General features: G+C 45.8%; 2 protein-coding genes across 2 annotated transcripts in view; one reads left to right on the forward strand and one right to left on the reverse strand.

Moving 5' to 3' along the window:
- med17 (mediator complex subunit 17) overlaps positions 1–7,866 on the forward strand; it is a 20,423-nt gene extending 12,557 nt beyond the window's left edge. Inside the window, exons 9-13 of the mRNA XM_056283665.1 lie at positions 589–773; positions 1,189–1,326; positions 1,510–1,627; positions 5,728–5,887; positions 6,916–7,866. Of these exons, the coding sequence (XP_056139640.1) occupies positions 589–773; positions 1,189–1,326; positions 1,510–1,627; positions 5,728–5,887; positions 6,916–7,124 (810 nt within the window). The 3' untranslated portion in view covers positions 7,125–7,866. The remainder of the gene's footprint in view (positions 1–588; positions 774–1,188; positions 1,327–1,509; positions 1,628–5,727; positions 5,888–6,915) is intronic.
- Positions 7,860–22,359, reverse strand: part of LOC130115817 (V-set and transmembrane domain-containing protein 5) — a 27,869-nt gene continuing 13,369 nt past the window's right edge. The window contains exons 3-4 of the mRNA XM_056283666.1: positions 19,891–20,052; positions 7,860–8,434 (exon numbers count right to left, since the gene is read on the reverse strand). Of these exons, the coding sequence (XP_056139641.1) occupies positions 8,403–8,434; positions 19,891–20,052 (194 nt within the window). The 3' untranslated portion in view covers positions 7,860–8,402. The remainder of the gene's footprint in view (positions 8,435–19,890; positions 20,053–22,359) is intronic.

A 22,359-nucleotide genomic window follows, 5' to 3' on the forward strand; every position in this document is an offset into this window, starting at 1 on the left:
GTCAGGTGACTCGGCCATACTAAATTGTCCCTAGGTGTGTTTCTGTGTCGGTCCTGTGATGGCTTGGCAGCCTGTCCAGGATGTCTCCCTGCCTGCCACCCAATGACTGCTGGGATAGGCTCCAGCATCCCCGCAACCCTGAGAGCAGGATAAGCGGTTTGGATAATGGATGGCTGGCTGAATTTCAAACCTTTTTTTTAGTATGTACACACAGAGTGAGCCCTGTTTAGCAGGTCGGTCTGATTGACTAGACATACGCGCATCTTATAATTATGACATCAGATCACCTCTGAGGCAACTCCTGCCTTCTGAGCCATAGGTGCAGTTCTTCACTTCTCAGTCAGGCTGGCAATCATTCAAATCCACCAAGGCATTGTGTAGCTGTCCGCAAATGGTGTACAGTTGCAAGGGGGACAAAATAGGACTTTTTAGAACTATGCGCTCTGAGCTGGGGGTCTTGGTTTGGAAGTTTCCGTCTTCCCAAAGAGGAAAAAAAGGAAGGACAGTTACCCATGAAGCCGCAAGTATAGATTTGGTCACCAAATTTGAAAAAAAAAATTAAAAAAATGTTTCCTTTCATTTCATTAGTTCCATAAGCAGCAGCTGAGCTCTGTGGTTATGCCTCACCCCGCCACCGCTCCCTTCGGCCACAAGCGTCTTCGTCTCGCGGGGCCTATGGCCTACGACAAGGCCGACATCGTCAGCCTGCAGCAGAGCGAAGGCCTCCTGGAGAAGATCATCAAACAGGCCAAACACATCTTCCTACGCAGCAGGTTCAGTTCAACTAGTTTTTGTTTGTGTGCATGGTTTCATTGTTGTTGTTTTTTTGTTTTTGTTTTAGGGATTGACTGACAACTTTCACAGCAAGGATATCATACTGGTACCAATTAATACCAGTGATGACCAGTAAAACTGTAATAGGATAGTAAAAGAATGTAAAGCACAATATAGCCAGTTAGTGAAACATATTAAAGTGAATAGAACTGGAGAAGGAACACTACAGAAAAGCCAATTTAACACTAAGTACACCCATTGATGTGAGCCTCCCATTCTCACCCTGGATTCTGTGGGGTCAAAGGTTAAAAGTACTGAGAATGCTTGTGTGTGTGTGTGTGTGTGTGTGTGTGTGTGTGTGTGTGTGTGTGTGTGTGTGTGTGTGTGTGTGTGTGTGTGTTTGGTTAATTCTAGGACTGCACGCACCATTGACAGCCTGGCCAGTCGCATTGAGGACCCCCAGATTCAAGCCCACTGGTCAAACATCAACGATGTGTATGAATCCAGCGTCAAGGTCCTGATCACCTCTCAGGGATATGAGCAGATCTGCAAGTGAGTAAAGTGCAGCGAAGCAACATCTAACATCTAGAGCATCTTGAAAAGTCAAAATGATTGAAAAGATATAAAACAGAAGGGGGGAACAATCTTTATTCCCCCCCCCCCTTTTGTTTCTGTTGTGCCTTTTTGTTAATGTGTGCAAATGCATAACTTGTCTCAAACTGTTTGTGCACTAAGGTCCATCCAGCTGCAGCTGAACATCAGTGTGGAGCAAATCAGAGTTGTGCACAGAGACGGGCGCGTCATCACCCTGTCACACCAGGAACAGGAGCTGCAAGACTTCCTCCTCTCTCAGGTGCTGCAACACTCCCATGTAATGGTGCTTTTCCACAGCAAGGCTGAACAGCTCTGAGCACAGAAAGGAAACATTCCAGTGGCATTCCTATCAGTGGCATTCCTGTCTGGTGGCGCGGTGGTGCAGTGGCATTCCTGTGTTGGTGACACGTGGCGCAGTGGTTAGCGCTGTCGCCTCACAGCAAGAAGGTCCTGGGTTTGAATCCCGGGGTTGTCCAACCTTGAGGGTCATCCCACGTTGTCCTCTGTGTAGAGTTTGCATGTTCTCCCCGTCTCTGCGGTGGGTTTTCTCCAGGTGCTCCGGTTTCCCCCGCCGTCAAAGAGACATGCGTATTAGGGTTAATACTCCTGTCTGTGCCCCTGACCGAGGCATGGCGAGACGAACTGGAGTTGGTCCCCGGGTGCTGCAGCTGCCCACTGCTCCTAGCTACACACCTAGGATGGGTTAAATACAGAGCATAATTTCCCTACGGGGATCAATAAAGTATATAAAAAATCAAAAGATCGAAACGGTTTGGCGTGGAATGGTTCCAAATGGTTCTCGTTGTTACGCTTTTGGCTACGTTTGAGAACTGTGCTCAATGCAGCCAGATCGTACTGGTGGGAGGGCTTAATTATGTTGGTATTACATGATTGGTCTTACAAACCCCAATTCCAATTAAGCTGGGATGTGTAAAATGTGAATAAAAACAGAAGACAATGATTTGCAAATCCTTTTCAACCTATATTCAGTTGAGTACACAACAAAGACAAGATATTTAATGTTCAAACTGATAAACTTTGTTTTTGGCAAATATTCACTCATTTTGAATGTGATGCCTGCGACACGCTCCAAAGAAGCTGGGACAGGGGCAACAAAAGACTGGGAAAGTTGAGGAATGCTCAGAAAACACCTGTTTGGAACATTCCGCAGGTGAACAGGTTAACTGGAAACAGGTGAGTGTCATGACTGGGTATAAAAGGAGCATCCCCGAAAGGCTCAGCCGTTCACAAGCAAGGATGGGGTGAGGGTCACCACTTTGTGAACAACTGTGTGAGCAAATAGTCCAACAGTTTAAGAACAACGTTTCTCAACGTACAATTGCAAGGAATTTAGGGATTTCATCATCTCCAGTCCATAATATCATCACAAGATTCAGAGAATCCGGAGAAATCTCTGCACGTAAGCAGCAAGGCTGAAAACCAACACTGAATGCCCATGACCTTCGACCCCTCAGGCGGCACTGCATTAAAAACCGACATCCTTCTGTAAAGGATATGACCACGTGGGCTCAGGAACACTTTGGAAACCATTGTCAGTTAACACAGTTGGTCGCTACATCTACAAGTGCAAGTTAAAACTCGACCATGCAAAGCCAAAGCCAGATATCAACACCACCCAGAAACACCGCCGGCTTCTCTGGGCCCGAGCTCATCTGAGATGGACTGACGCAAAGTGGACAAGTGTGCTGTGGTCTGATGAGTCCACATCTCACATTGTTTTTGGAAATCATGGATGTCGTGTCCTCCGGGCTAAAGAGGAAGAGGACCGTCCAGATTGTTATCAGCCCAGAGTCCAAAAGCCAGCATCTGTGATGGTTTGGGGGTGTGTTAGTGCCCATGGCATCATGGGTAGCTTGCACATCTGTGAAGGCACCATTAATGCTGAAAGGTACTTGGAGCAACATATGCTGCCATCCAAGCGACGTCTTTTTCAGGGACGTCCCTGCTTATTTCAGCAAGACAATGCCAAGCCACATTCTGCACGTGTTACACCAGCGGGGCTTCGTAGTAAAAGAGTGTGGGTACTGGACTGGCCTGCCTGCAGTCCAGACCTGTCCCCCATTGAACGTGTGGTGCATTATGAAGCGCACAATACAACAACGGAGACCCCGGACTGCTGAACAACTGAAGTCGTACATCAGCAAGAATGGGGAAGAATTCCACCTACAAAGCTTCAACAATTAGTGTCCTCAGTTCCCAAACGCTTGTTGAGTGTTGTTAAAAGGAAAGGTGGTGTAACATAGTGGTGAACATGCCCCTGTCCCAGCTTCTTTGGAACGTGTTGCAGGCATCACATTCACAATGAGTGAATATTTGCAAAAAAACAATAAAGTTTATCAGTTTGAACATTAAATATCTTGTCTTTGTAGTGGATTCAACCGAATATAGGTGGAAAAGGATTTGCACATCATTGTATTCTGTTTTTATTTACCTTTTACACAACGTCCCAACTTCACTGGAATTGGGGTTTGTACATTCACGTCACCTCCACTGACGCCACATCTAAAACACTGTTGATGACCTACGGTACTGTTACTACATCCTGCACTGACCCTACAGCACGTACTGAAATCACAACGAGCAGGCCATTTTTTCTTTTTCCATCACATGTCCTCCATCACTGGAGGACGTTATGCAAATGTGTAGACATTGTAGCTTTTCTTTTCTTTTGCCCCCCCCCTTTTTTTCTTTCTTTTTTTTCTCCCTAATTGTACTTGGCCAATTACCCCACTCTTCCGAGCCATCCCGGTCGCTGCTCCACCCCCTCTGCTGATCTGGGGAGGGCTGCAGACTACCACATGCCTCCTCCCATACATGTGGAGTCACCAGCCACTTCTTTTCACCTGACAGTGAGGAGTTTCACCAGGGGGACGTAGCACGTGGGAGGATCACGCTATCCCCCCCCCCCCCGAATAGGCGACCCGACCAACCAGAGGAGGCGCTAGTGCAGCGACCAGGACACATACCCGCCTGCTTCCCACCTGCAGACATGGCCAGTACGCTACGCTACCCGGACGCCCTACATTGTAGCTTTTCTGCGAGCCTTTTTAGACTTGATTTCAGTGCCAGCGCTAATGAAAACACAAATGATAACCCAGTGTTGTAGTCGAGTCACTAAATCCCGATTCCCCAGTGTCCAAGTCCAAGTCAAGTCCCCATTACCTGAGTCTGAGTCAAGGGTCCAGTTCCAACAGGATTTGGATGAGGATATGCACGTGAATCTGCATGTAGGTGGAGCACACGAGTCTGCCCTTGCACCAAATTGAATAATGTCACGGTATTAGTATAGCTGTCAATATCTTATGCCAAATTATTACAAAAAACTAACAAAACCAAAAAAAACTGTCTTTATCAATTAACAAGTCTGAGTCCTCATCTCCAACTTCCGGGTCCAAATGCAGTCAATGCTCGAGTCCCAAGTCCAAGTCTGAGTCATCAGTGCTCAAGTCCAACTTGAGTCACGAGTCCTGAAAACCAGGACTCGAGTACAAGTCCTGGACTCGAGTACTACAACACTGACCCATACACACGACTCATTGCTTGCATGGTGCAGCATGAAGTGACCTCATTACGATGGTGGAAAAAAAGGTTCCATTTTATTGGTTGCCAAAGTAAGTTTACAAGTTAGCAACTTGGTGGGGTCCTCAGTATGAAGGCATAAGGATATAGACATAACATTTTAAAGAAGGACAGACTCGAAAGAGCCAGCATCATTAAAAACAGATTTTTCAAGTACCTAAAATTATTGAAATATCAGCATTCACTTTATTTCAGTCACTAATATCCAGCACCCGCTGCTGGTATTTACTGCTTACTCCTCATAAGATGCTTCAGGAAAGTAAAACATTCTGTACTGCATCTATAGTTGTTTTTGTTTTGGTCTCAGATGAACAGATTCTTTTTTGGCGGCACAGTGGTTAACGCGGTCGCCTCACAGCAAAAAGGTCCTGGGTTGGAGCCCCGGGGTAGTCCAACCTTAAAGGTCGTCCTCTGTGTGGAGTTTGCATGTTCTCCCCATGTCTATGTAGGTTTCCTCCGGGGGCTCCAGTTTCCTCCCACAGTCCAAAGACATGTAGGTCAGGTGAATGGGCCGTACTGAATTATCCCTAGGTGTGTGTGTGTGGGTGTGGGCCCTGTGATGGCCTGTCGGCCTGTCCAGGGTGTTTCCCCGCCTGCCGCCCAATGACTGCTGGGATGGGCTGCGGCATCCCTGCGACCCTGAGAGCAGGATAAGTGGTTTGGATAATGGATGGATGGATGGATGGATGGATGGATGGATGGACGGCTCTTCAGTTACCTGCAACAGCGCCAACATTTGTCTGTTTGTTGTCAATGCAGATGTCGCAGCATCAGGTGCACGCTGTGCAGCAGCTGGCTAAGGTAATGGGCTGGCATGTCCTGAGCTTCAGCAACCATGTGGGCCTGGGCGCGGTGGAGAGCATCGGAAATGCCTCCGCCATCACCGTCACCTCCTCCAACGGGGAGTATGCCATTTCAGGTAAGACGAGCAAGACAAGAAAACATTCCTTTTTGGTTTTGAGTTACTCTTTTGTCTGTTTTTCAACTGAAATTCATGTATATAAGGACAGGCACAAATGCAGAGACATGGCCGTTTTGTTTTTTTATCACTCCGTAACGAATTTATTGCTGTGATTTATCCCTGTGCAAAGTGAGCCAAGTAAAAACGTACACCTACAGTTCCATATCAGGCCTCTAGTCTCTAGCATTGGTGGTGCAAGTAGAACGTTAACGCTTAACGTACGAGAAAACATACCTAGCTATATTGGGTTCATTACACACCTCAAATGGTACAGGGCTGGTAAGAGACCAACACGAATCAGAGTGTTAGTAAAAGTCGGGGTTAGCCCCCCCGGACCCTTTCCATTCAGGAGCATGATTACCTTCACTTCCAACTGAATGGGTTTATCTTCACATTTCATCATGGGATATTTATTCTACACATCTAGCTCACTCTCTCAGCACCCTAACCTTACTTCATAATGACACTTTCGGGCATGCGGGTGGTGTGGCGGTCTGTTCTGTTGCCTACTGACATCTTCGGTTTGAACCCCCATGTTGGTCGCCGTGAATCCGGCTTGGTCGGGCGTCCCTACACACACAGTTGGCCGTGTCTGAGGGTGGGGAGCCAGATGTGGGTGTGTTTCCTGGTCGCTGAACTTGCACCTCCTCTGGTCGGTTGGGGCGCCTGTTCGTGGGGAGGGGGAACTGGGGGGAATAGCGTGATCCGCCCACGCGCTACGTCCCCCCTGGTGAAACTCCTCACTGTCAGGTGAAAAGAAGCGGCTGGCGACTCCACATGTATCGGAGGAGGCATGTGGTAGTGTGCAGCCCTCCCCGGATCAGCAGAGGGGGTGGAGCAACCGAGACAGCTTCGAAGGGGGGGGGGTATCCTAAAAAAAAGAACACTTTCTTGTTTGCTTACATAATGACCATACAGCCATGGTTAACTAACAACGTGTCTGTGTGTGTCTGTCTCTCTGCACGCCTGCCTGGTTTCCCCTCCAGTGCGTAATGGCCCGGAAAGTGGGTGCAAAGTTCTGGTCCAGTTCCCCCACAGCCAGAGCAAAGAGCTGCCCAAGAGCGATGTCATCCAGGATGCCAAGTGGAGCCACCTCAGGGGGCCTTACAAGGAGGTGCACTGGAGCAAAATGGAGGGCAGGAACTTTGTTTACAAGATGGAGCTCCTCATGGCAGCCCTCACGCCCTGCCCTTAAATGGTACTACAGGCGCTGAACTGAATCTGAGGACTTTTACAAACACTGGCTCTGACACCAGACCAACAAAACAAAACAAAAACATGTTTTTAAGTAAGCACATTTCAGCAGTTGTACATTAAGAGGTCTGCACACCATAGAAAACCTCAAACCCACTCTATTCAGAGTTTCCACAGGTATTCAGCAGAAACGCCAACAAACTGCTGAAGAAACCACCCACAGCATTCTTGCCTACCTTTTAGTTTGTCCTTAATGCTACTACGGGACACTTTTCATTGATCCAGCTTATGGACTTCTGGAGCACTGCCACTGACTCTCACCTACCACCCCTTCTGCTTCTCACATGCTACAGACACAGACTTCTGTCTAGATACAGCAATGCCCCATAAAGCCCCACTACTTTGGATACCTCAGTCCTAATCACATCTGTGCATGACCATTTTTTTGTCTTATATATATTTATATATATATATCAACACAGATACAGGAAAAAAAGTTTTAATGCATTGCAGAATGTTAGAACTCTTTTTTAATGCCTTAAAAAATGCATTAAAACAGTTTTAATGCATTTTTTCCTGTATCTGTGTTGTTATGCTCCTCATTAGTTGAGCACTTATAACACCATTGACGGTTTCGGGGAAAAAAACACTATATATATATATATATATATAAAATCCAGTGAGGTCAAGTAAATTCTTTGAGACAGTACAAACCTGTTAAAGAAATCACATATATATATATATATATATAGAGTGTGTTTAGTTTCCTTTTGGTAGTAAACTTGTCTGACAACGTTGTCATTCATTTATGTTGTGAGTATCTCACTTTATTTCCTCTTGGACTTAAAGTTTCTGTTTTCACAGTTTCAGGAAAAGACACAGAACTCGTTTGCTTTGATAATAAATATGTCATTTTTTTTCCCCCAGTGTCCTCAGGGTTATTGTTTTCCATTTTCTTTTGTTTTGTTTTTTTTGCATGTTCAATCCAATGACAGTGGTGGTGTTGGAAGTAAAGTGTAATCAAATTAAAATGTAAACTTCGTCTTGGTACTTGGAGTTGCCTGTGATCGACAGTCCTTCGTGTCTCTGGCTAAGCCCAGCCCGGTCAGGCACCGAGAAGGCACCTCTCAATTACTAGAGTCACAAAATATGTAAACCAGCAAGCAGAGCTGACAGAAACAGTCTGTCTGCTGCGGCTTCAACGGGTCTGACTTGCAGTCGACTGCAGTTTACGTCAAGTGGAGGTGTCCCATGTCCATCACGCAACGTCCCATGTCCGTCAAAGAGGCTGCAGCTCAGTTGCCTCATTTTCTGCGTGGGGGGAGAAAAACAAGAACGAGTCAGAATCTGCCTTTGTCATGGTGCATAGCTCACAAAGAAGTCCTAACCTGTCCCACAATGCTGTGAAAGGAATACCACAGAGGACGTTTTCTGCTGCAACGTGGATTAAAAGTCTACACGAGGCGTTGGCTGGCGAGTCGTGCATGTCACAATAAGGAGCATCAGTCACATGCTACTGCAATCAAGCTATGGAATTTATAGGCCTTTGTACTCGAACACACCCACGCTAGACTACTTGTACACGCACATTTCATGCAGTGACAGCCATGAAATGAAAAGTTGGCATAATTTGAATTCCAAGGCAACTGAAAAGGAGAGTAAAGTTAAAAAATAAACAATGTTTTGTTGATAAGAGGCCTTTTCTGTGAATTTCATTTGGCCCAACACGGGAGAATATTTATTCGCTGTCGTCAGAATATACTCGGTATCATTTTTTTTGTGTTTATCTCTCACGACTGTCTTACCTTTTAACTATCGTTCTGTAAGACGTGTGGTTTCTCGTCGGTAATGTAAAGAGTACGTTGAAGTGAAACGTGCACTGTGGCGTTTCCATGCCTTCAGCGGTTTGTCTGTGCACCATTTTAGCAAGCGGTTTCTTAAACGAGTGAATGTGCTCTTTCTCTGGCTTCTCCATCGACGGTAAATTCAAAGCGCTGCAGATAGGGACTGAGCCAACCGTCGCAAGTAATCTGAGCAATTACTGGCTATTAGGGATACAAGTAATCTGTGTTGACCTTCTCGATTTCTTTTTTACCAATGCACCAGCCCGTTTCATACCGCCCAGCAAAGCAAAACGCTCAGAAGTTGGGAGAAAACACTCGCACAAACACAACGTCCCTTTTTCAAACGCCAACACAGGAAGTCCAGACTGCAGAAGGACTGACCTTCGACCTGCCATAACGACCTGCCAGTGGTCTGGGAGTCCCTTCGTGGTGAGTACTGGTCGACGTCTCAAAATAATATAAGAGCAGTGTTGGGGAGTAACGGAATACAAGTAACGGCGTTACGGCTTTAGAATACAAAGTATGAGTAACTATTCAAATACAAATGTATGGTGTTCACAATACAGTTACATCCTTGAAAGTAATGGATTACTTCAGCTTTTTTCCCTTTGGTGCCGTTCTCGTTTTAAGAGGATTGCGACACAAAAAGCAGCGAAAGTGACACCTAAATGTTAGTTCAACAGTAACTTCAGTAAACGGTATGCGATATTTTCACCTTTGTCTAAAGGGTTTTCATTCTAACAGCTATGGAAATAAAGAAAAGGACATGGCAAAGTTCTCTTCTTTCTTTACCAGGTAAACAAATCATATACCTTTTGCGTTTGCATACTCTTCTAGCCTTTGTTAATATCTAAGGTGACTCAAGTGCACCCAGCCAGTTGATACAATAGAAGAAACAGAATACTCTACTCAAGTAAGGAGTATTGTGTGACTGCTACATATACTCTTACACAAAATGTAAGAAATATTAAAGTAATAGAAGAACCCCGCTACAATGTAGTGGTTTGGTTATCCACCCGTCTAAATCTTCCTCCTCTTCATTCTGCCAGCTAATCCCCTAAACCCCCCCCACTCCAACTCCCTCCCCCAAATGCTCAGAATCATCTGAAATGCTGAAAAAAGTGGTTTTTAGCCATTTTTAGAAAATGCATATTTTGCATAATTACGCATAATTATTTTAATTTTCTGCTATTTTTCTGGTCCTCTCTGGAACAATACCTACTACTACTTTCGGCTGCTCCCGTTAGGGGTCGCCACAGCGGATCATCCGTTTCCATTTCTTCCTGTCTTCTGCGTCTTCCTCTGTCACACCAGCCACCTGCATGTCTTCCCTCACCACATCCATAAACCTCCTCTTTGGCCTTCCTCTTCTCCTCTTCCCTGGCAGCTCCATATTCAGCATCCTTCTCCCAATATACTCAGCATCTCTCCTCCACACATGTCCAAGCCATCTCAATCTTGCCTCTCTTGCTTTGTCTCCAAACCGTCCAACCTGAGCGGTCCCTCTAATATAATCGTTCCTAATCCTGTCCTTCTTCGTTACTCCCAGTGAAAATCTTAGCATCTTCAACTCTGCCACCTCCAGCTCCGCCTCCTGTCTTTTCGTCAGTGCCAATGTCTCCAAACCATATAACATAGCTGGTCTCACAACCATCTTGTAAACTTTCCCTTTAACTCTTGCTGGTACCCTTCTGTCGCAAATCACTCCTGACACTCTTCTCCACCCACTCCAACCTGCCTGCACTCTCTTTTTCACCTCTCTACTGCACTCCCCGTTACTTTGGACAGTTGACCCCAAGTATTTAAACTCAGATGTCTTTGTCACCTCCACTCCTTGCATCCTGACCATTCCACTGTCCTCTCTCTCATTCACGCATAGGTATTCCGTCTTGCTCCTACTGACTTTCATTCCTCTTCTCTCCAGTGCATACCTCCACCTCTCCAGGCTCTCCTCAACCTGCACCTTACTCTCACTACAGATCACAATGTCATCCGCGAACATCATCGTCCATGGAGACTCCTGCCTGATCTTGTCCGTCAACCTGTCCATCACCATTGCAAACAAGAAAGGGCTAAGAGCCGATCCTTGATGTAATCCCACCTCCACCTTGAACCCATCCGTCATTCCAACCGCACACCTCACCATTGTCACACTTCCCTCATACGTATCCTGCACCACTCCTACATACTTCTCTGCAACTCCTGACTTCCTCATACAATACCACACCTCCTCTCTCGGTACTCTGTCATAAGCTTTCTCTAAATCTACAAAGACACAGCGCAACTCTTTCTGGCCTTCTCTATACTTCTCAATCAACATTCTCAAAGCAAACATCGCATCTGTGGTGCTCTTTCGTGGCATGAAACCATACTGCTGCTCGCTGATCGTCACCTCTCCTCTTAACCTAGCTTCTATTACTCTTTCCCAAATCTTCATGCTGTGGCTGATCAACTTTATACCTCTGTAGTTGTTACAGTTCCGCACATCGCCCTTGTTCTTGAAAATCGGTACCAGTATGCTTCTTCTCCACTCCTCAGGCATCCTCTCACTTTCCAGGATTGTGTTAAACAATCTAGTTAGAAACTCCACTGCCACTGACTCTGGAACAATACCTACCACCTCCAAAAAAAAGGAGGCTCATAAGTGCATTTTTGCAAAAATGCATTTATTTTTCATAATGCCAAAACATTTCTAAGTCCCAGAAATTTTTTATATATATAGGTGAAAAAAATCAAAGATGCTCAGAATCACCTGAAATGCCGAGAAAAGTGGTTTTTAGACATTTTTAGAAAAAGGCACATTTTGCATATTTATGCATAATTATGCATAATTTTAATTTTCTGGGATTTTTCCCCTTACTCTCTGAGACAATACCTACCACCTCCAAAAAGCATTAGGATCATAAGTGCTTTAGTTTTCTGTCCCGCTATCTACACTAACACCACACACACACACATTACGAAAATATATGAGTAGATCCCAAGTATTTGTAATACGTTACTCACACTGAGTAATCTAACGGAACACGTTACAAATGACATTTCATGACATGTAATCTGTAGTGGAGTACATTTTAAAAGTAACCCTCCCAACACTGTATAAGAAGATCACTATTCCTATTTTTCCTCCCGGCTTGGTACACGATGGCCTCCATTGCGTGTTGTTTCTGCTGCTGTACAACAGAGGACTGCTAAACTGATTATTTTTTTTTTGTGTCCCCAATTGTATTTGGCTAATTACTCCACTCTTCCGAGCCGTCCTGGTTTCTCCTCCACCCCCTCTGCCCATCCAGGGAGGGCTGCAGACTATCACATGCCTCCTCCCATACCCTTTGAGTCGCCAGCCGCTTCTTTTCACCTGACAGTGAGGAGTTTCACCAGGGGGATGCGGCGCATGGGAGGATCACGCCATTCCCCCCCAGTTCCCCCTCCCCGGCCGACCAGAGGAGGCGCTTGTGCGGCGACCAGGTCACCTACCCACATCAGGCTTCCCACCCACAGACACAGCCAATTGTGTCTGCAGGGACGCCCAACCAAGCCTAAGGTAATACGGGGATTCGAACCGGCGATCCATGTATCGGTAGGCAACGGAATAGACCGCTACGCTACCCGGACGCTCAATAAACTGATTTAAATAAAAATCACTCAAGCTTTATCAGCAGTTTATTGGGAGAAACATTCAGAACAGCAACCAAATTGAGCAATTTAACTCCTTGGGGGATGATAAGTGACTCCCGTGTAAATTCTCATTTAGACATTCTTATATAAACTGACCTGTTATGACCGACTCCCTTACTCCTCAGTGGATCAACACAAAACTAGGCAAGATTTTTACTTTAATCTGGCCCCCAATCCTCCATATAGCTTTACACCAGGTCTACAGATACAGAGGAAGATAAACCTGATTTCCATTTAGCTTATCATCTCCTGTACTCTCCCCTGTACTCCTCTCTCCTGTACTTATCATCTCCTGTACTCTCCCCTGTACTCCTCTCCCCTGTATTTATCATCTCCTGTACTTATCTCCTGTACTCTCCCCTGTACTCCTCTCCCCTGTATTTATCATCTCCTGTACTCTCCCCTGTATTCCTCTCCCCTATATTTATCATCTCCTGTACTCTCCCCTGTATTCCTCTCCCCTGTATTTATCATCTCCTGTACTCTCCCCTGTACTCCTCTCCCCTGTATTTATCATCTCCTGTACTATCCCCTGTACTCCTCTCCCCTGTATTTATCATCTCCTGTATTCCTCCCCTGTACTCCTCTCCCCTGTATTTATCATCTCCTGTACTCTTCCCTGTCCTTGTATTCCTCTCTCCTGTACTCTCTCTTGTATTCCTCTCCTGTATTTATTATCTCATGCATTCCTCTCATGTATTCCTCCCCTGTACTCCTCTCCTGTATTTATCATCTCATGTATTCCTCCTCTGTACTCCTCTCCTGTATTTATCATCTCATGTATTCAGCTCATGCTATTTTCTCCGAGTTTGAAAGCGTCTTTAGAAAAACGAAAAACCCACATGAGCCGATCCCAGCAGCCATCTCTCATAAACGTTTAAACTTTGACCTCGACTTCCCCCAAGTACGGCCACGCATTATCAGACATGGATAACAGCAGCCCATTTTAAGGTGGCTTTAAAGTGTAGTCACACAGATATAGCCTAATCTTATAAAGCGGCCCTCATAATCCAACGACGATAGGGGATGGTGAGCATCTGCAAGAATTTATGCAAAAATAATCCTGTAAGCTTGGTGGGACAGGAAGACGTTGTCCACTCGAAGCTCAGAAACTATCAGCTGACAATCATGACTAAAGCATGCATGTGTGCGTGTGTGTGTGTGTTTGCTTGCATGTGTGTGCGTGCAGGTGTGCATGCGTGCATGTGTGTGTGTGTGTGTATGGGGTGTTCAGCCCATTTAAACCCACAGCTCACCACTACTCACAGCAGACACAGGAAACCAATATGCTGCATCTGAGGTGACCAGATGTCCACCGGAACTTATGAATGGAAACGAGCGGTCCAGTCTCTTCGTTCTTATTCGGAAGGTTTTAATCACATGAAAGCCACTAGAACAGTGTTTCTCAACCCAGTCCTCAAGGAACCCCTATCCTGCAGATTTTCATTGTAACCCTGCTTGTACTTACTCGACCAATCATCTCGCAGCACTTAATTGTGCAAGGTGTGCAACATCTGACAAAATTCATTGCTGACTGGTTGAATAACTACAAACAGGTACCTATTCAGGGTTGCAAAGAAAATATGCAGGATAGGGGGTCCTTGAGGGCAGGGTTGAGAAACACTGCCCTAGAAGTAAATCTCAACTTTTCATCTCATAATATTATTGCAGCTAAAATTAGCGACGGCTTTATCAAAAACAACAAAACATTTTAATGACAAACTGCTGGCAGAATTCCCTCGTCCGAGCTGCAGCCGAAGATGACAGCAGAGGAGTGTAACGGAAGATGGATGTCAGTTACGTGTCGAGGGTCGCCAGTTGTTTTTTTTTTGGGGGGGGGGGCAGTATGCTACCATCGGCTTTGCTCCTAACAATGTGGTCACCTTATGCTGGGCTACATCTCTGTAATAATGAATAATAATAATAATGAATAGTAATAATGATAATAATAATTATAATGAATAGTCACAATAATAATGAATAATAATAATAACAACAACAACAATACTAATAAAAATGTATTTAAAGATGCCTTTCGTAACACTTAAGGTCACCTTATAACAAATACAATAAAACAAAGCTGTAAAAAAAACCTTAGTGCAATCAACAGTACAACACAATAACCAATAGAGCATACGCCAGCAGGAGTAAAAAAAGAAAGAAGATGAATTTGATTAATTACTTTTCATCAATCCGCTGTGACACAGGAAGCCAGGGTAATTGAAACAGGAGGGGCGAGACTTGGTCAGTGGACTCTGAACGTGTTATAATCTGTGCTGCAGAATTCTGGATGGGTTGAAGTCGGTGAACAAGGTTGTTGGGGATGCCTGCCAGGGACACACTGCAGTAGTCAATGCATGATGTGACCAGAGCATTGACTAAGACTTCCGTGGAGTGTTGTGTTAAAGCAGGGCGTAGTCCGGAGATGTTTCACAGATCGAAAAGGCAATCCAGGAGACATTGTTTATATGACTGGAAAAGGAAAGTGTGCTATCTAGGATAACACCAAGAGCCTCCACCAAGGCTCTTAGCCTGAGCGGAGACGGGTATGGTGGCTCCAGTAATGGGGAGTGAGCAAATATTAGTTGTTGAGATTGTGGATTTAGTGCCAATGAGGAGTAGCTCAGTTTTACTACTGTTGAATTTCAGATAATTGTTAGTCGTCCATATCTGTATATCATGGAGACAAGCAGTGAGGGTACTGGAGGGGAGGGTGGAAATGGGCTTAGTGGACACATAAATCTGTGTATCATCAGCATAGCAGTGGAAATGGATTCCATACTGCCGGAAGATGTTTCCAAGAGGGAGGAGGTAGAAACATCCCCATTTTACCATAAACTGAACAAATATGCTCCCACAAAAAAAACCCAGCAAAACACACACATCATCATCATCATCATCATCATCATCATCATCGGCGGTCACTCGGGGTTGAGTATGACTGTCTTCCTTCTTGGTGCTTGTGGGTCTTCGGGTGGGATTTTTCGGAGGCCCCTCTGATGATGTGCCTCTAATGCCTTCAGGTGCCTGCTGATTATGGTCCAGGACTCTGATCCATACAATAGGGTGGGCAACACCACTGCTCTGTAGACCAGAATTTTCGTCCTGGCCTGGAGGTCGCGGTTTTCAAAGACCCTTTTCCTCAGTCTTGAGAAAACCCCACTGGCACAACTGAGGCGGTGGTGTATTTCCACATCAATATTAGCTTTGGAGAATAGGAGGATTCCAAGGTATGTAAAGTGGTCCACATTTGCCAGTCTGGTTTTGTCAACATAGGGGTGGTGGCTGGTAGAGGATCTGGGTCTTTTTTATGTTAAGGGCCAGACCAAGCTGCTTGTATGCCTTGGCAAAAGCATCCAGAATGCACTGTAGGTCGTCTTCTGAATGGGCCACAAGGGCATTGTCATCGGCATACTGCAACTCCATGATGGATATGGTGGTGGTTCTGCTTTTAGCCCTGAATCTGTTGATGTTCAGGAGTTGTCCGTCGGTTCTGTACATGATTCTGACTCCTTGTGGCAGGTGTTTACCCATAAGATGGAGGATAGCAGAAATGAAAATGGAGAACAGGGTAGGAGCAATGACACAGCCCTGCTTGACTCCAGTGTGAACCCTGATGGGTTCCGTTTCATCTCCACTGCCACTGAGTGCTGTGGCTGACATATTGTCATGCAGTAGTCTCAGTATCCGGATGGATCCACTCTGCTCACTCAAGTAGGGGAAGGGGCTGGAAAAGGTGCCCTAAACATAGCCTGCCTCAAAAACTCCTGTCTGGGCTACCGCACCCAGAGGGATCACCACTAAGCGGTCAGAAACATAAACACACACACACACACAGGGAGGTAACCCCTACCTATTACTGTCTGCAACAACAAAATAACACCCGCAGTAATATAACAATAGTAAAAATATACCTGCGCTACACACACAAAACAAACTGAAAACACATTGCACAACTATAAAAACAAAAAAGCAGATAACTGGAGAAACTGACTCCTGATTTAAAAAATGGATCAGACACATTCTGGAGGCCTTTGCACTCATTCCTGCGGGGACTTTGACCCACTTGTCTGTCCCTGCGGGGCGTTGGCTGATTACTCTACCTGTTTGTAATCTTTGCTTGCTTCCTGTCGTGTTCTTGTGAATTCATACATACTTATTCAACTACTACTTTCGGCTGCTCCCGTTGGGGGGCGCCACAGAGGATCATCCGTTTCCATCTCTTGCTGTCCTCTGCATCTTCCTCTGTCGCACCAGCCACCTGCATGTCCTCCCTCACCACATCCATAAACCTCCTCTTTGGCCTTCCTCTTCTCCTCTTCCCTGGCAGCTCCATATTCAGCATCCTTCTCCCAATATACCCAGCATCTCTCCTCCACACATGTCCAAACCATCTCAATCTTGCCTCTCTTGCTTTGTCTCCAAACCGTCCAACCTGAGCTGTCCCTCTAATATAGTCGTTCCTAACCCTGTCCTTCATCACTCCCAATGAAAATCTTATCATCTTCATCTCTGCCACCTCCAGCTCCACCTCCTGTCTTTTCGTCAGTGCCACTGTCTCCAAACCATATAACATAGCTGGTCTCACTACCATCTTGTAAACCTTCCCTTTAACTCTTGCTGGCACCCTCGTGTCACACATCACTCCTGACACTCTTCTCCACCCGCTACACCCTGCCTGCACTCTCTTCTTCACCTCTCTTCCACATTCCACATTTTGAACAGTTGACTCCAAATATTCAAACTCAAACACCTTCGTCACCTTTACTCCTTGCATCCTCACCATTCCACTGTCCTCCCTGTCATTTATGCATATATATTCCGTCTTGCTCCTGCTGACTTTCATTCCTCTTCTCTCCAGTGCATACCTCCACCTCTCCAGGCTCTCCCCCACCTGCACCCTACTCTCACTACAGATCACAATGTCAGCCGCAAACATCATAGTCCACGGAGACTCCTGCCTGATCTTGTCCGTCAACCTGTCCGTCACCATTGCAAACAAGAAAGGGCTCAGAGCTGATCCTTGATGTAATCCCACATCCACCTTGAACCCATCTGTCATTCCAGCCACACACCTCACCACTGTCACACTTCCCTCATATATTTCCTTCACCACACCTACATACTTCTCTGCAACTCCCGACTTCCTCATACAATACCACACCTCCTCTCTTGGCACCCTGCCATATGCTCTCTCTAAATCCACAAAGAGACAATGTAACTCCTTCTGGCCTTCTCTATACTTCTCCATCAACACTCTCAAAGCAAACACCACATCTGTGGTGCTCTTTCCTGGCATGAAACCATACTGCTGCTCGCTAATCATCACCTCTCCTCTTAACCTAGCTTCTATTACTCTTTCCCTTTTTTTGGGAGGTGGTGAGTATTGGGCCAGATGTCCTACTTGCCAAAAGGAATGCGGAGCGGTGCGGTTGCCTCTCGCTTCCTGGTGTAGTGATCGCACAGGTCTATCAGGACATTAGCATATGGCCGCGCCTACGCAAAATGTGTCCGCAGCAGCACCTTCTCGTGGTACCTCCTGTTTTCACCAAGTCTGCTGCAGGGGCGACCGGGTCCCCGACGGTATAACCGGGTGGGTTGATAGGACTTGTTAGCCTTGATTGGCAGTCAGTCTAGGAGAAGGACAGCTCTGATTTCAAACCCGGGTAGATGAAGCTCGTTAGCCTGTCGGGCAGTTCATCTAGGAGAAGGAAAGCTCTGATTTAAAACCTCCGCTGCCTTGCGGATATACTCGTCTACGGGAAAGACTTCGGGAAGAAACCCTGAGGAACAATCTGCATCCGTCTCCATTGCCAGTTGCCTCGCTAGTCTTGCCACCGGTAGTGGGTGGTCTCGGACGAAAGAGTGGGGTTGATGATGCGCAACTCTTCCTCACTTTAATCACCGCGCAAGTCATCAGTCATCCATCACAGGATGACTAGATGGTCCTCGTCGCTGCGACGGACGAATAACAACAACTCTTTCCCATATCGTCATGCTGTGGCTTTATACATACTTGTTATCGTGGCTATTTATTTATTTATTTATTTATTTATTTATTTATTTTCATTTAACTTTTTTCCCCTTTCAATATAACTTTTACATATTGCAGTGTCTGTAGTTGATTTTTGGGGTGAGCTTTTTTTTGTGTGTGTCTTTCTGTTGCCATTTGTGGGGGTGTTTATGTGTTTGTTAAATTTGAAAATAAAAAAAAGCACATAAAAGTTTGTTATTACACAGAAAACTCAAAACATGACAGAATCCTGGAGGTACGAGAGGGGGCGCACCATTTGTCCCCTGCGAGGCTGCATGGGTTCAAGCCCCAACGAATCCCCACCCAGTCTATTGTCCAGTCCTCCAGCCTGAGGCTGCTCCCCAACCTGAGGAAACCAAGGGAACATTGAAGCCTCCAGACCAGGAGGAGGCGCGAAGGAAGTAGGAATGGCAGGAACAGTCTGTGCCGGCAAAGGCAGAGTGTAGGGCTTCAACCTATCGTGATGAACCACCTGGGCCCGTTCCAATCAGTCCAGGGGGTTGACGATGTGGTACGTCAGGGCGGCTTCGCCACCAGGAGCCAGCACCTGAACGACCCGATAGGGGCCCCTCCAATGTGGCACCAACTTTGGATGGCTCTCAGTGGGGTTATTCAGCCATTCCAACGTACCCACTGCGTAGGCATGGTGGCAACTACCCTCGTCATGATGCAGTTTCTATCTCTCGCAAACCTCTGTCGAGTTGAGCCTGGCTGAAGGCCAACTCCAGCCACTCTGCTATGGACAAGGCGTACTGTCAGGCTCCAAAAAGACTCACTGGCTGATCGCAAGGGGGGCCGGCCCCCGTTGCGATCGACCAGTGAGTCTTTTTGTAGGTTACAGTAGTCAACCCTCTCCCGGAGGCGCACCCTCACGCTTCATTATTCCCAAGCTCGGAAGAGACTTCTGAGGATCTGCACGCTTCCGGACACTTCCGGACCCCACCGCAGCCACCGATGTAACCGAGCATATTTTCTGCCCATTGCCAGATTTGATCCGAGTTGTACTACACCACGAGGCGACATCGCTAACCGCTCGACTAAAGGGGCCGACTCCTCGACCGATCGGCCAGCGAGCATTTAGTAGGTTACACAGGGACCGAAATAGTGATTGTAATTTGTAACCATTCCCACTAAAGACAAAAACCAGATGTTAACGACTGTTAATTGTTTTTTTGTCCAGTGGGAAAGGGGCATTAGGCATCCTGCGTTACCTTGCTCCCGTGTCCTGCATCTGTTTGCTCTCTGTTGTTTCCATGCCAGGATCCTCCTGTAGGCTTTGTCCAGGAGCCACATGGCGAGCATGCCGAGGCCGACCAGGCAGGCCAGCACCAGGGCGGATACTGACAGATACTGGAGGTCCTCATAGATCACCTCTGGAGGACAGACACAGAACAGAGTCCAGTTAGGCCAAAATCACTAGTGAAACAGAACAGCTCTTTCATTGAGCGTCAGGAAAGACGCTGTTAATAAGTGATAGCAGGCCATCACATAAACACATCACAAAGAAGGTATGCGCGTGTGCATCAGGAAGGAAGGGTGGCACCAGGTACACTAGCAGCCTGCAAGAAGAGTTCGTGTAACTAATGATGTTAAGACACAAGGAGGATTAATTTACTGAGTGATAATTAAAGCATGGCAAGGTCTACATGGAAAATAGGTAATGCTGATATCCATGTGTACTACTAAGCACATTTAACATATAAATAAATAAATAGATCGATAGATAAGGTTAAACATAATTTATGTTCAAAGCCCGTAGAAGGTCGTGCGGTTGGGACGAGAACATTTTTCATTTTACTTGCTGGAAAATCAGGTCAAAATTAAACTTAAACGGACTGTCTTACAGAAGCACTACAAATCAAGGCACGCTTATCACAGTATTTTGCCTTGTTGCAGTGCCTATAAGTTTTTATGTTTTAAACATTGAATCCCAATGGATTTAATTTGGCTTTTTTTGGTTGCCGACTGGCAGAAAAAGACTCTTCCGTGTCAAAGTGAAAAACAGATAACTGCAAATTAGCCTAAATGTATTACAATGATCAAACACAAAATATTTGATTGCATAAGGATTCACCCCAGGTGCACCGGAATCATTTCAGAAGTGGGGGGGAGGCAACAATGATATATATAGATATATGTGTGTGTGCAGGGGTGTACTGTATAGTGCTATAAGAGCGCAGCTCCGTATGCCTGTATTTGCGGTTTGAATACAATAAAACACGTTATTGACACGTGTCCGCCCCATCTTTTTACTTTGTTGCCGTTAGGTAGTCTCAATGTAGCGTTCTGTTTGGAGCTTGATCGCTTAAGTGATACATTGTATTCAGTTTCGAAACCCCACTCTTTCTGCTGCCTGCCCACGGGGTAGCGCTATAATTCAAACATAAGCCAGCTAGTGCATGTGGGATTAGATACAAACTTTTCTTGTTCAATTAGCCTGAACTACCAGTTTGCAATACAGTAACACTGTAGTGGCAAGCAAGCAATAGCAACGCTAATGTTGCCACGTGTTCAGCAGCGCACAGCCATCCCAGAGCCATATTTAACGCAAAATCAGGACAACAGCTCACTGCTTCATCGTCACATTCCCCACCAAAATGGTTTAGCCACTGGCAAACTATTATTGCAGCTACTGTTGTGAAAACATCATCCACACCAGTGATGTGACGTTCGCAAACGATCCCGTTCTTTTGAGCGGCTCTTCGGTGCTAACGAAGGGAACCGAGTCGTACTCGGCGGGAGCCGTTCTTTTCCTCGTTGTACCCAGTAGTGGATCTAGAGATCTTTTCCTGGGGTGGCAAGACTGTGTCCCAGAGGTGGCAGCTGCCATCCCTTGCCGCCCTGTAGATCCGCGCCTGTGAGGGAGAGGGGGATTCTAAATCGGCGACTTCTGTTTGAGATGAGTTTGGTGCGGGGTCTCATTGACCTTCACCATGCATGTACATAAAATATACTTTAAAAACATATTATCTGATTTATAAATGGGGTGGCAACAGGGGTGGCAAGACTGTGTCCCAGAGGTGGCAGCTGCCACCCCTGTTGCCACCCTGTAGATCCGCCCCTGCAAGTTGTAACCATTTCACTGTCCGTCCTAAATCCAGTCCCCTTTACGTGAACACATGTGGAGCTTGCACAACATTCACTATACTTGGTTTCTTTTTTATTGTTATGCCAGTAAAAAGTTTGGTGACACTTTAGTATGGGGAACGTAGTCACCATTAATTATGTGCTTATTAGCATGCAAATTAGCAACATATTGGCTCGTAATTGGTCATTATTACGTACTCATTAATGCCTTATTCTGCATGGCCTTATTATACAACCAGTAAGCCATTAACTATGAGTTTTCCCTCTATAACCTCAGAATTATTGCTTATTAGTAGTACCATCTCAATATGCTTTGCTTAGTATGGCCTTTATAAGGTGGTAGTACCACAAGAAGAGTTATTCTCCCTTACTAACACTTAATGAATATGCTCTGTTCTTACATAACAACACACAAAACTACAAGTGTTCATAGTGTTACATTACTCTAAATTAAGTTTTTGTTACTTAGAATATGTTCTCCATACTAAAATTACATATTGATCATTACTAATTCACTAGTAATTAAGGCGATACGGGTTCGCGTCCCGGCCGCGGCAGTTCCTGTGGTTGCGTTGTCCCCCCCGAATTCGCTA

The sequence above is a fragment of the Lampris incognitus genome, chromosome 7 (genome assembly GCF_029633865.1).
Source record: "Lampris incognitus isolate fLamInc1 chromosome 7, fLamInc1.hap2, whole genome shotgun sequence".
NCBI lineage: Eukaryota > Metazoa > Chordata > Actinopteri > Lampriformes > Lampridae > Lampris > Lampris incognitus.